At 40.7% G+C, this 12,952-nt stretch overlaps 1 protein-coding gene across 1 annotated transcript in view; it reads left to right on the top strand.

Moving 5' to 3' along the window:
• Positions 1-12,952, top strand: part of sdha (succinate dehydrogenase complex, subunit A, flavoprotein (Fp)) — a 32,270-nt gene that overhangs the window by 9,572 nt on the left and 9,746 nt on the right. The window contains exons 6-10 of the mRNA XM_020531717.2: positions 4,384-4,532; positions 7,235-7,359; positions 8,587-8,755; positions 10,243-10,438; positions 11,326-11,497. Of these exons, the coding sequence (XP_020387306.1) occupies positions 4,384-4,532; positions 7,235-7,359; positions 8,587-8,755; positions 10,243-10,438; positions 11,326-11,497 (811 nt within the window). The remainder of the gene's footprint in view (positions 1-4,383; positions 4,533-7,234; positions 7,360-8,586; positions 8,756-10,242; positions 10,439-11,325; positions 11,498-12,952) is intronic.

Here is a 12,952-nt window from a genome sequence, read left to right on the forward strand (position 1 = left end):
TCTTCGATTGCAGTTGGGGGTGTGGGGAAGTTGTTGGGAGTGAAGGAAGAGTGGATCAGGGTGTCCTGGAGGGATGGTCCCTGCGGAAGGCGGACAAGGGAGGAGAGGGGAATATGTGTCTGGTGGCATCTCGCTGGAGGTGGCGAAAATGGCGGCTGTTCTTCTGGATGTGGATGTTGGTGGGAGGGTAGATAAGGACAAGGGGAACCCTATCGCTGTTGCGGGAGGGAAGAGAGGGGGTGAAGGCGGAAGTGTGGGAGATGGGTTGGACGTGGTTGAGAGCCCTGTCAACAATGGTGCTGGGGAATCCTCTGTTGAGGAAGAAGGACATTTCGGAGTTTCCCTTGTTGAATTTGGCCTCATTGGAACATGTGCGACAGATACAGTGGGACTGAAAGAATGGAATGGAGTCTTTGCAGGAAATAGGTTGCAAGGATGTAAAGTCTGGATAGTTGTGGAATTTGATGGATTTATAGTGAATATTGGTGGCCGGTTTATCCCCAAAAATGGAAATACGTGTTGAAAAAAGGGAGGGAAGAGTCAGACTTAGACCAGGTGAAAGTGAGGGCAGGTGGAAATTAGAAGCAAAATTGATGAACTTTTCCAATTCCAGTTGAGGGAGGGAAGCAACACTGATATCATCGATATATCGGAGAAAGAGTTGTGGGTGGGGACTGGAATAGTACTGGAACAAGGAATGTTCCACATACCCCTCAAAGAGACAGACATAACTGGGGCACACATCGGTACCCATGGCCACCCCTCTGAACTGAGGAAAATGAGAGGAGTTAAAAGAGAAGTTATTCCAGATAATTGGAGGTGAGGGGATGTCCTGATGCAACTTATTCTGGCAATAAGAAGTTGATTTGATCCATGGACTAGTGAACAGTTATTGATGATGGAGACTGTTACATTTACCTTCGGTCAACTGAGAGATTGATTCTCAGATAACTGAACACCTTGAAGCTGGTGTTTCATGGAGCAAGAAGTGTTCAATTCTTCCCAAGTTCTATGTTTCTATGTGTCATCTGCTGTGAATAAATTGGAACTGATTGATGTACTGTAATTAGATTTACAGAAGACATTTGATAAAATGCCACATCAAAGGTTATTGTGGAAACTAAATGTACACCATATAGGGGGTAACATTGGCATAGATAGAGGTGGGCCAGCTAACAGGAAACAGACAGTAGATATAAATGGCTCAATTTCTAGTTGGCAAGCTGTAACGAGTGGTGTGCCACAGGGATCCGTGCTGGAATTTCAACTTTCACGTGATTTATGTAATGACTTGGATAAAGGACCAAAGTTATGATTGCTGAATTTGCTGGATACAGAAGGATAGGAAGAAAACTGAGTTGTGAAGAGGATACAAAAAAGCCATGTAAAGAAATGGATAGGTAAAGATTTGTCAAATGGAATATAATGTGGGAAAGTATGTAATTGATCACTTGTTTGGGAGGAAGCATATTATCTAACTAGTGAGAGATTGCAGAGCTCTGAGGTGCAGAGGGGTCTGGGTGTTCTAGTGCAGGAATTGAAAAAGGTTAGTATGTAGGTGCCGTAAGTACTTGGGGAAGCTAATAGAATTTTATCGTTTATTGTGAAAGAACTTGAATACAAATGTAGGGTTTGTGCTTCATTTTTATGGGGCATTGGTGAGATTTTATCAGGAATAACGTACAGAATTGGTCATCTTCCTTTTAAAAACAGATATAACTGCATTGTAAGCAGTTCAGTGGCATTAGATTAAAACCTGGAATGGGTGGGATACCTCATGAGCAAGGTTTGATAGGCTAGTCTTGTATCTACTGGAGTTTAGAAGAGTAAGCAGTGACTTAGAGTGCTGAACCATTAAGTTCCTTTCTGAGAAAGTTGGTATTTGTACACGTTGGTCTACAGCTGCAGTACTGTGTGCAGTTCTAGTCACCACATAAGAATGTTTGTTGTTTTCCTTGGAGCAATGAAGGCTGAGAGGGGGACTGATAGAGGTGTATAAGCTGGACGGACATGAATAGGGTGAGTGGTTGCTAACCAGGGTCACAGATTTAAGATAGAAGGCTGAGGGGAGTTCAGAAATATTTTTCATGTCTGGAACTCACTACCTGAAATGGTGGTTCAGTCAGAAACACTCATAGCATTTCAGTAGTGTTATCTGAACTCTTGATTTTTTTTTTATTACTTTATTCTTTTGCCACTTTTGAATTGAGCCGGAAATGACTCGTGGACTTTGGAACAGTTTATCGAAAAAGAAAAGAACAGACAAAACAACCTTTTTGTTTTTGGCCAGGCCAAGAGGTTAACTGCAGACTGAGCCTTGATTTCAAAAATGTTCTAAGACACACTGAACCTGGAAACAGCATTCTGTTTAAACAGATGGCAGAAGTTGGCTATTAATGAGGTCAGTATGTGGGAATTCGTTCCAGCCAGCCTGGAAGAAACGGTGTTCAAGCAGGTGGCAATTATTAGATGGTAATTGAGGCTCCGCGAAAAGTGGATCAGCCTATCTGGGCAAAACGAGTTAAAGTTGCTTTTTTGAACTATATGTTGTGAGAGATGGTTCTAGGTTGCTGCTAAGACAGCATGAAGATTTGCAATTTCCCTGTCTAATCTTGTAGGAGAACCTCGAACTATGAGTCACTTTAAAAATAAATGGTTGCTTATGTAAGATATGAGGTTCTTTCTCCAAGAGCCATGTAACTCTGCTTCCACTGCCCTTTGAAGAGGAGAGGCTTTGAATATATTGTTAAGACAGAGAGAGAGGTTGCTTGAGGAATCTATGGAGTGAAAGGTTAGTGGGGGTATGTGGGAATGTGAAGTAATCTGTTCAGCTATTATCTTATTGAATGGACAAGCAGAAAACAGTTTACATTCTTCAGAATTGAAGAAAGATCACTGGACCCAAAACGTTACATCCAGTAGCATCAATGTGGGATGGAAAGTAGCAATTTAATTTGTTCTTTGGGCAAAAAATGGTGCAATATATACCGTTTTCTGGGTGTGAGTTCTTGCCTCTACCCTGTGCATGTGGTAGGGCTGCAACCACTTTGCTGTACGTTTTACGTGGACCTAGTGACTGCCAGAAATTAGCTTTGGGGGTAATTTAAATAGGCAGGCAATGATCCAGCACTTATTTTAGTAGATTTTGAAAGACTGTAGAGAATATGCAATATAAGCTCTGATTAGTTTTTTCTCCCCCAGTTCTATGGCAGTCTCAATAATAAAGCTGAAATGGACTCTTCTAAAGAATCAGCTGCAATTATATTTTTTCCAGCTCTCTATAGAACGTGGAGGACGAGGAGGTTTCCTCCCAGTTCCATATTATTGCTTGGACAATGTATGCTGTATGCTACCATTTGGCTTCTCCATATATTGGAGCTTGTAATGATCCTCGATTGAGAATCCACAATCTTTGTCCCCGTATTCACCATTTTTCGATATAAGGCCTCTGGGTTTCACTCAGCCCTCTGCAGGATGCTCTTCCCTTGATGCTGCTGATGCTAGTCTGGAGAAAATTTGGGGGGGGCTTCATATCCACCCAACCCATCCCTGTTCTCCTATGCCCAACCACACTTCAGTCATTGCATTCAGTATGCAGCTCTCCTCTTCTCCGCGCCAAAGACCAAAGTCCCCACTTGGTCATCTCAATTGCATCATCTTGACCCCTGGCCAGCCCAGTTCTGATTTTAAAACCCCAATTTCACTGATCTTACAATCCCCATCTATCTCACTTGCCAACAGGATGTCAATTTTAATATCCTGACTCTCCCCACCAGACCCCATCTTAATATCCTTACACCCTGCCCTTGAGAAATATCTTACCGTCTTATTATTGTCACTATTATATTTGGTTCTCCTGGACTGTTGGAAGGAAGATTTGTCTTGTATCAGAACACAGAACTTTAAGGCTGTTGAATCTGGCTGAACGTTTGACACGTCTGTAGTTGTTGTAATGGAGGTTAGCTAGTTTGTTTAATTTGTTTATTCTACATGCTCATTTAACTGGTGCTCCCAAGGTAAAGTAAAGGTTAAATATTATCTTATAGCATGTAAAAATTGAAATCCAGTGTTTTAAGTGTGATTTCCTAAGAATTGTTGGGATCTTTTATATAAAACAGAATCAGAAATTTAAAAAGATCGAATTGTGAAGCTACTTGAAACAAGATTTCATATCACACTGTAAATCTGCAACTTGTTTTCTAACAAAACCTGTTTTCAGTGGAAATGTTCATATCCTTGAGCTAACTAAATGATAACTCTCAAAATGTATTTGCCCCACAGTAATTAGAGCCATGTACAATTTAACTTGTTTGAAAATGTGACTATAATGTGTTGCCATTTTTGGTCTTTGATAATTGGAGTTGCTGTAATGTGTTTCTACAGTCACTGCGGTATGATACCAGCTATTTTGTTGAATACTTTGCCTTGGATCTCCTGATGGAGAATGGAGAATGTCGAGGTGTCATCGCATTGTGTATGGAAGACGGTTCTATTCACCGGTTTAGAGCCAATAATACTGTGCTTGCTACTGGGTAAGAATGTGTATCATAGGCTAACAGACTTTCTATCCTGTAGGTGTTAATTTGTACTTTTTTTTTTCTATTCGTTTGTGGGATGTGGACATTGCTGGCTGGCCAGCATTTCTTGCCCATCCCTAGTTGCCCTTGAGAAGGTGATGGTGCGCTGCCTTCTTGAACTGCTGCAGTCCTCCTGCTGTGAGTTGACCCATAATGCTATTAGGGAGGGAATTCCAGGATTTTGACCCAACGACAGTGAAGGAACGGCGATATATTTCCAAGTCAGGATGGTGAGTGACTTGGATGGGAACTTGGAGCTGGTGGAGTTCCCATATGTCTGCTTCCCTTCTCCTTCTAGATGGAAGTAGTTACGCGTTTGGAAGGTGCTGTCTGAGGATCTTTGGTAAATTTCTGCAGTGCATCTTGTAGATAGTACACACTGCTGCTACTGAGCATCGGTGGTGGTGGAGGGTGTGAATGCTTGTGGATGTGGTGCCAATCAAGCGGGCCGCTTTTTTCTGGATGGTGTCAAGCTGCTTGAGTGTTGTTGGGGCTGCACTCATCCAGGCAAGTGGGGAGTATTCCATCACACTCTTGACTTGCGCCTTGTAGATGGTGGATGGGTTTTGAGGAGTCAGGAGTTGAGTTACTCGCTGCGGTATTCCGAGTTTCTGGCCTGCTCTTGTAGCCACTCTGTTAATGTGGTGAGTCCAGTTGAGTTTCTGGTCAATGGTAACCCTCAGGATCTTGATAGTGGGGGATTCAGTGATGGTAATACCATTGAATGTCAAGGGACAGTGATTAGATTCTCTCTTTATTGGTCATGGTCATAGCCTGGCATTTGTGTGGCTCAAATGTCACTTGCCACTTATCAACCCAAGCCTGGATATTGTCCAGATCTTGTTGCATGGTACAATTATTTTGCAGTTTTACATTTAGCACTCCTAAACTGTGGGAGACTATCTTAGACTTTTAGACGAGATATTGAACTAAAGGCTGTGCAAGTGCATGTTAAAAATCTCAAATTATCAATTGAAGAATTGCACATAGCATTTCCAGTATCTAAACCAGGAAGACCCACTCAGTCCAAAAGATGAAGTAAATTAATGGCTTATTTGTTTCCTACTTTTGGAACATTGCTGTGCACGTTTGATTTTTTTTTTTAAACGTTTCCTCGATAGTAGTGATGAGTCATAAGTACCTCATTGGCTGTAAAGCATTTTGCAAAATTCTGTGGATATGGCAAAGTACTACATAAAACTAAATTTTTTAATGCATTGCTACCAATTTCTCAAATGGTAGAAAGTTTGCATAACCGTCTGTAGGCCAAATATAAAACTTGTAGATTTTGTTGAGAGACGTTGCAAGCTAGCAAAACTCATAACTATTTAGAGTCCCAGCAGTATCAGTTACCTTGCAAGTCACTGTTCCAAACCAAACCTTTGGGAAACACCACTATCAGACAATTGTATTGCCTTCATGTGTTCAAGATTTAAGTCTGAGTAAAATCATTCAGAAAACAAAGCTGTGAAGATTTTTATCGTAGAATAGTACAACTTAAAATTTATATCACTGCAGTTCTGGTATTGAATTTATCCTAAAATATTGCAATTCTTTCTTAAACTAAACTTAGTAGATTAGTGGAGAGGCTTTGTTGTGGCAATAATGTCACTGGACACTCAAATCCAGACATGTTCTAGGGACATGGGTTTGAATCTTGCGTAGCAGATGGTGAAATTTTAATTTAATAAAATGTTTAAGGGTGGCTAGTAACTACTATTGATTGTCATAAAGACCTATCTGATTCTCTAATGTGCTTTTGTCCAGTTTCACCCAACAGGTGTGAGATTGCCGCTAGAGGCGGAGAGATAAATGAAAAGGGTAGGCGGCTGATGGTATTATTGATAGCAGGCTGGGACAGAAGGGAAGCTGAAGTGATGATGAGAGCTGTGAATAGTAGAGAATGGATATGTTGTCCTGAAAGCAACCCATGTCTTGACAGGTTCAGGGTTGGGGGTGTTTTTTAAAACAAAAAAAAAATGCAGTGGAAGGACAGAATCTGGCCCTAAAGTTATTGCAGTCGACGTTGAGCCTAGAAGCTGCAGGGCCCCCAAGTGGAAAATGAGATACTCTTCTTTTGACTTTGCGTTGAGGCTTGCTGGAATGCTGCAGCATTTCAGAGACAAATGTTGGCATAGCAACATGATGATGTGTTGAAGTGGCAGGCAACTGGAAGCTCATTTTTTAAATGGAGCATGTTCTGCAAAGTGGTCACCTAGTCTGTGTTTGAACTCCCAATGCACTAGGGTCAACACTGTGAACAGCAGTAGGCTAGATTGAATGAAATGCATTCTCCATCTCAAAGTCCTTAGGCCTTCTCCATCAATCTGGAACATCAGTCTCGGCTCCAGCATTCATCCTGGACAAATATCAGAAACAGAATGGAGGAGTTGTTCGTTCTGCAGTTTGCATGCACTCATCCAAATATTAGTGAAGCATTTCAAGCCATCAAGTCAGATCACAGAAAAGCAGGGTCAAAGAGGGAAAGAGGCAGCCATTTAGCCCTTTGCCCCTGGTGTTCCACCAGTTAATTACATCATAGCTGAAAGTCCAGAGAGAGTACAATTTCGTTATAAGATGTCCTGTGCAATTGTAGGTAAGTAAATGCTTTTTGCATGTCATTAAACTGTTTGATCAATATTTGTTCTGTTTTGCAGTGGATATGGAAGAACTTACTTCAGTTGTACTTCAGCTCATACGAGTACTGGAGATGGAAGTGCCATGGTCACTCGAGCTGGGTTACCTAATCAGGATTTAGAGTTTGTCCAGTTTCACCCCACAGGTGCGAGTTCGCTCCTAGTGCCTAGTGCATACTTTTGATTTTATTATCTCCTCACTCTTTTTAATGAAGACCCTAGAAGATTTTGTGCTAGGCACTATAACTATACAAATAACATTGTTTTCTCAGATTATTGAATGCCTGGGGATTTCACCTGTGGAATTTGTGCTTAAATAAAATTCTTTGTTCGAGAGGATTTATTTTGGGGCCATAGCCTGCTTAACTTAGTGTTTGGATGCCATGATGGTAAACTTTGGTAACAACTTGTAACTTTCAAATAGTAAAATATGTTTGTAATATGTAACTCCATAAAACAAAACACAAAGGTGTGTATGCAGATTGGTATTGGCACTTCACTATCTGCTTTTCTGAAATATAACATGGAATGGAAATTGGGGTGAGTTGAGTAAACGTGGAGGTTGAAAATTAAGAAAATATTTTTCAGAAGAAAATTAAAACCTTAATGGTCATTGGGAAAATGACCCAGTATGTATAAATTGTCCGGATCAAGATTACCTTCTGATATCTCAGAATCTCAACCAAATGATCAGTGAGAGAATGAAACAGATACATGGAGAAAAGGATAAATCCTACGATCTTACCCTTGTCACTTCCTATAAGAAGTAATACCAGATGTGTATTTTTACTGATGGGTTTTAAAGATATGTTAAAGAAAAGGAGAGATTTATGGAATAAAAGCCTGTGTTTAGGCCTTGGATTGTGAAGGTGTAGCCATTAACGGGCACTCATTGCTGTGTGGTCCTGTGGACAAATACACTGCCCTTTCATATTTGGTACGTGGCTTCAAATGCAGCTTGTCTTAAAGTACTTTACTATAATGTACATTATCATCACTGTTGTCCCCCTAAGAAACATACCATCTAATTTACATACAGCATGCTCCAGTAAACAAATGAAGTAAATGACCAGATAATTTTGTTTTAGTATTGGTTAAAGTGTAAATGAAGACCAGGAAACAAAGAACTAACCTTCTTTTGTTTGGACAATGCTGTTGGATAATTTTCAACTGCTTAATAGCTTGAGTGTATGTCCTTCAAACTTAAGTGACAGTCCTTCCCCTCAGCGAAGGCTCATTTTTACAAACTGAGTTGTCACACCTGTGTTGACTACTGAGGTGATTTATCATATCAGAGTTTCACTGTTTTACTTGTATCTTGAATTCTATTATAACGTGATGTGCCTGAAAGCTATGGTTGTTGCACACCCTAGGAATTTATGGTGCTGGTTGTCTCATCACTGAAGGATGTCGTGGTGAAGGTGGAATCCTCATCAACCGTGAGGGAGAGAGATTCATGGAACGATATGCTCCTGTTGCAAAAGATCTTGCTTCAAGAGATGTGGTTTCACGATCTATGACCATTGAAATTCGTGAAGGACGGTAAGCTTAAGCCTCTAGATTTGTGTGCTTTTGTTTCTTTTTGTGAAAATAAGAACCTGCACTTACCTTCTCCCTGTCTGCCATATCTCAAATTACTCATTTACTGTTCACTCAAATGTTATGCTTAGAAAGAAAATGAATTTGCAGTGGATGCATCAATCTCATGTCCACTGTGAACAGTTCCAAGGATAACTAAAAATAAGAGACTGGATTTGTAATTACAGCCTAACAAAAGTGCAAGAGCAGAATTCACTCCTGGATTACATTTTTATCCCTTAAAATCAGCAGAGAAATGACAGAAACTGAGAGGCTCTGCTAATGCCTGGAACACAGACTGAAAGCTAGAATATTTCAGAATCTTATTCTTGATCTGCATTTGCCATTTCTGGGCTGCTGAACCAGCAGAGACTTGTAAATTTATGGAATGTTATAACAACATTGAAGGATTCCCATTGTAGAAAGATAACCTTAGGTGCTTCATAATCAAACAACCCAAGCCAAAGGTGCTATTAGGAGGAGGTGACCAACAGATTGGAAAGAAGAGGGATAAAATAAGATCTGGATGTCCCTGCACACCAGTTGCTGAAAGTTAACATGCAGGTGGTGAAGAAGGCAAATGATATATTGGCCTTCGTAGCAAGAGCATTTGAGAACAGGAGCAGGGATGTCTTGCTCCAATTATACAATATCTTGGCGAGACCATACCTGGAGTACTGTGTGCAGTTTCGGTTTCCTTATCTGAGGAAGGATGTTCTGGAAGGAAGTGCGTCAAATGTTTTCCAGACTGGTTCCTGGTATGGGAGGACTGATGTATGAAGAGAGCCTGGATTGATTAGTTTATATTCATTGGAGTTTAGAAGAATGGTAGTGTGAAGAGGGGGGTTTGTAGGGGGGGAGTGGGATTTAAATGCAGGAAGGATGTTCCAAAATACCAGGGAGTCCAAATCCAGTGATCGCTGTTTAAGGATATAGGGTATGCCATTTAGGACTGGGTTGAGAAGTTTCTTTAGCTGGAGATTGGTGACCTTGTGAAATTGGAATTCTCTGCCACAGAAAAGTGGTTGAGGCCAAAATATTGAATGTTTCCAAGAAGGAGTTCGATACTGTTCTTGGGGTTAAAGGACCAAAGGAAATGGGGAGAAAGCATTAACAGGATACTGAGCTGCATGATCAACCATGGTTATAATGAATGGCAGAGCATGTTCAAAGCTCCCAATGGTCCACTCTTGCTCCTATGTTATATGTCTCTGTGATTCCAATGAGTGAATCTATTTCCACTTGATCCCATGGGCTACTTCATGTCATACTTCAAGTGCTGCCTGATGTCAAGAGCAGCCACGTTCCCTCTCTTCTGGAGTTCAACTCTTTATATCATGTTTAGGCGAAGCCCATAATGGTTATTATTGAATGTTAGAAGCGTGGATGGCATAAGTGTCTTTGAAATATTTTCTGTGACCTTTGGTATTTGCCCTTTATTGTCTTGACAGAGGTTGTGGCCCTGATAAAGATCATGTCTACTTACAACTGCACCACCTGCCGCCTGAGCAGCTTGCGATGCGGCTGCCTGGAATTTCAGAAACGGCTATGATTTTTGCTGGTGTGGATGTTACCAAAGAGCCTATTCCAGTCCTACCTACAGTTCATTATAATATGGGAGGTGTCCCCACCAACTATAAAGGCCAGGTAACCACAAAATTTTGTGTTGCTATTTCAGTTAATTCTGTACAGGTAGACGCACTGTTGCCCCTGAATGAGAATATTATGAATTCATTCCATGTTTCTTGTATCATACTTGTAATTACTTTTAACATGCATAACTATGATTTAAAAAATGTACTTTTTGTTTCCTTTGTTCTTTGGTGGCCTCATGTAGTGTTTACCTAGTTTTTTGCCAATTTTACATTTTTAAAAAGTCAAGATTGTGAAAAAGGGTATCTACCCACCTTAGTTTTTAACCTCTATAATTGTGTCTGACAGATTATTCTAAAAATTCTTCACTCTTCATTCATTGTGGAGTTATGAACCAAAAATACACTGAAGCATGAGAGGCAGACATTTTTTTTTTGAGAGGGGTTGGCTTTTCCTAAAGTGGAGCCGTGACATGAAGACAGTGAGCAAACTAACTGGATTCATGTACTGTATATGATGTCAAAGAAGCCTTGCGTATAGTTGATGATCTTGTGAATGTCTTTGTCTTTGTCTTGGTCCTAAATGTTTCAGTGCAAATCAGGTTAAACTTCGACTTGACTGTAAAGTCTCGAAGTGTGGAACGTGCCTTGTCCTCCAAGGATTCTTTGGTGGGCACAGCTGAAGATGTGTAAATTGAAACATTGTTCTGTTGGTAAAACTAAAACTGCATGTATTATTGTCATTTAGCAATATATATTTAAATGTAATAAGGTATGGTAGAATACTAAAAGGTTAAATAGCTTGCTGTAAGTACTAATCTTAGAATGTTCATTCAGCGTAAGTTTCTTTTTAAACTGCCCACTGTAAAGTGAAATAATATTATGATTCAGGATATTAAAATTTGATAAACAGTGTTTCAATGTGCATTTTCTGTCTTTCAGGTGATTAACCACACAAATGGTAAAGATGCCATGGTACCTGGCCTCTATGCCTGTGGTGAAGCTGCATGTGCTTCAGTTCACGGAGCTAATCGACTTGGAGCAAATTCTCTCCTTGACTTAGTGGTGTTTGGTCGTGCCTGTGCCCTGACCATTGCAGAAACCTGCAAACCGGGTACGATTTTATTTCATTACCAGATGAAGCATTGCCAGAGTGACTCTCCGCAGTTAGTCTCGCCTTCCACTCAAAGTTTTGAAAGTCTTGTGAAACTAATTTTTGACTTTGTTCTTTTAAAACAAAGATACTAAAGGAATTAGAATTTAACCAGAGATTGTATATTTCAGAGTGGAAATCTGTACACAAGTGCTGCATTTATCCTGATCAAATAACAGGGATGTAATTGAGCCTTGTATGGTCCACAATAAATGTCAGTCTGAAACTGATGCTTTTTGTAGAGCAACGCCAAATAAAGTTAATGAGTGCAGGAAGGCATGTGTCAGGCATAACAAAATATGTGGTGTCAACCTGGCAAAGCTATAACTCTGCTTGCTCAATTGTATTCTGTTTGTTGTTTAGCATGCAAGTGCTCCCACAACTATTGTATCTAAACTCTGCAGACGTGCTACAGGCAGTAATGAATGGTGATTGGCAATTTTAAAAAAGTAACTGGAGAAGCTCTACAGATATCCCCATCTTAATGATGGATGAGTCCAGCACATAGTGCAGTAGACAAGGCTGAAGCATTTATAATCCTCTTCAGCCAGAAGTGCCAAGTAGACTTTTTATCTTGGTTTCCTCCTTAGCTCCCCTGCATCACAGTTGCTAGTCTTAATCCAGTTCAGTTCAACTTGTCATGTGAAGAAATGGCTGAAAGTGCTAGATATTACAAAAGACTATGACAATATTGTAGCAATAGTACTGAAGACTCGTGCTGCAAAACTAACCATGCCCCATCCAAGCTGTTCCAGTACAGCTACAGCACTGACATCTACCCAGCAATGTGGAAGATTGTACGGGTATATCCAGTCCACATGAGGAAAGATAAACTCAAACCAGCCACTCGCTGTTCTATTAGTCCAGTCTCACTCATCAGCAGAGTGATGGTTGACAGTAACCTACTTACTGACGTTCCCTATGAGTCCTGCCGAGACCACACAACTCCTGACTTATTGTGACCATGGTCAAAACCTGGACAAAAGAAATTGGACCAAGGGGAAATAAGTTACTGCCATTGACATCAAAGCAGCCTGGCAAAACAGAAGTCATTGGGAGTCTGGAGGAGCTCTCTAGTTGGAATTATACCTTACACAAAGGAAGCTGGTTGTGGTTGCTGGAGGTCAGTCATCTCGACTCCGGATATCTCTGCAGAAGTTCCTCAGGTAGAAATTTTCCAATCAAATTGTTCAGAGCAGACAAGAGTTGAACTTGGGCCTCCTGGCTCAGAGGTAGGGGCACTACCACTATTCATCAAGAGCCCTAAATTCCTCAGGGTAGTGAACTAGGCCCAACCATCTTCAGCTGCTTCTTCAATTGCTATCCCTCCATAAGATTAGCAGTGTGGATGTTCGTTGATGACTGCTCAATGTAAATTGCAGTTGGTTTTGTCCCAAAACTGAGGCAGTCTGTGTC

Source organism: Rhincodon typus, chromosome 4 (assembly GCF_021869965.1).
Source record: "Rhincodon typus isolate 14 chromosome 4, sRhiTyp1.1, whole genome shotgun sequence".
Lineage (NCBI taxonomy): Eukaryota > Metazoa > Chordata > Chondrichthyes > Orectolobiformes > Rhincodontidae > Rhincodon > Rhincodon typus.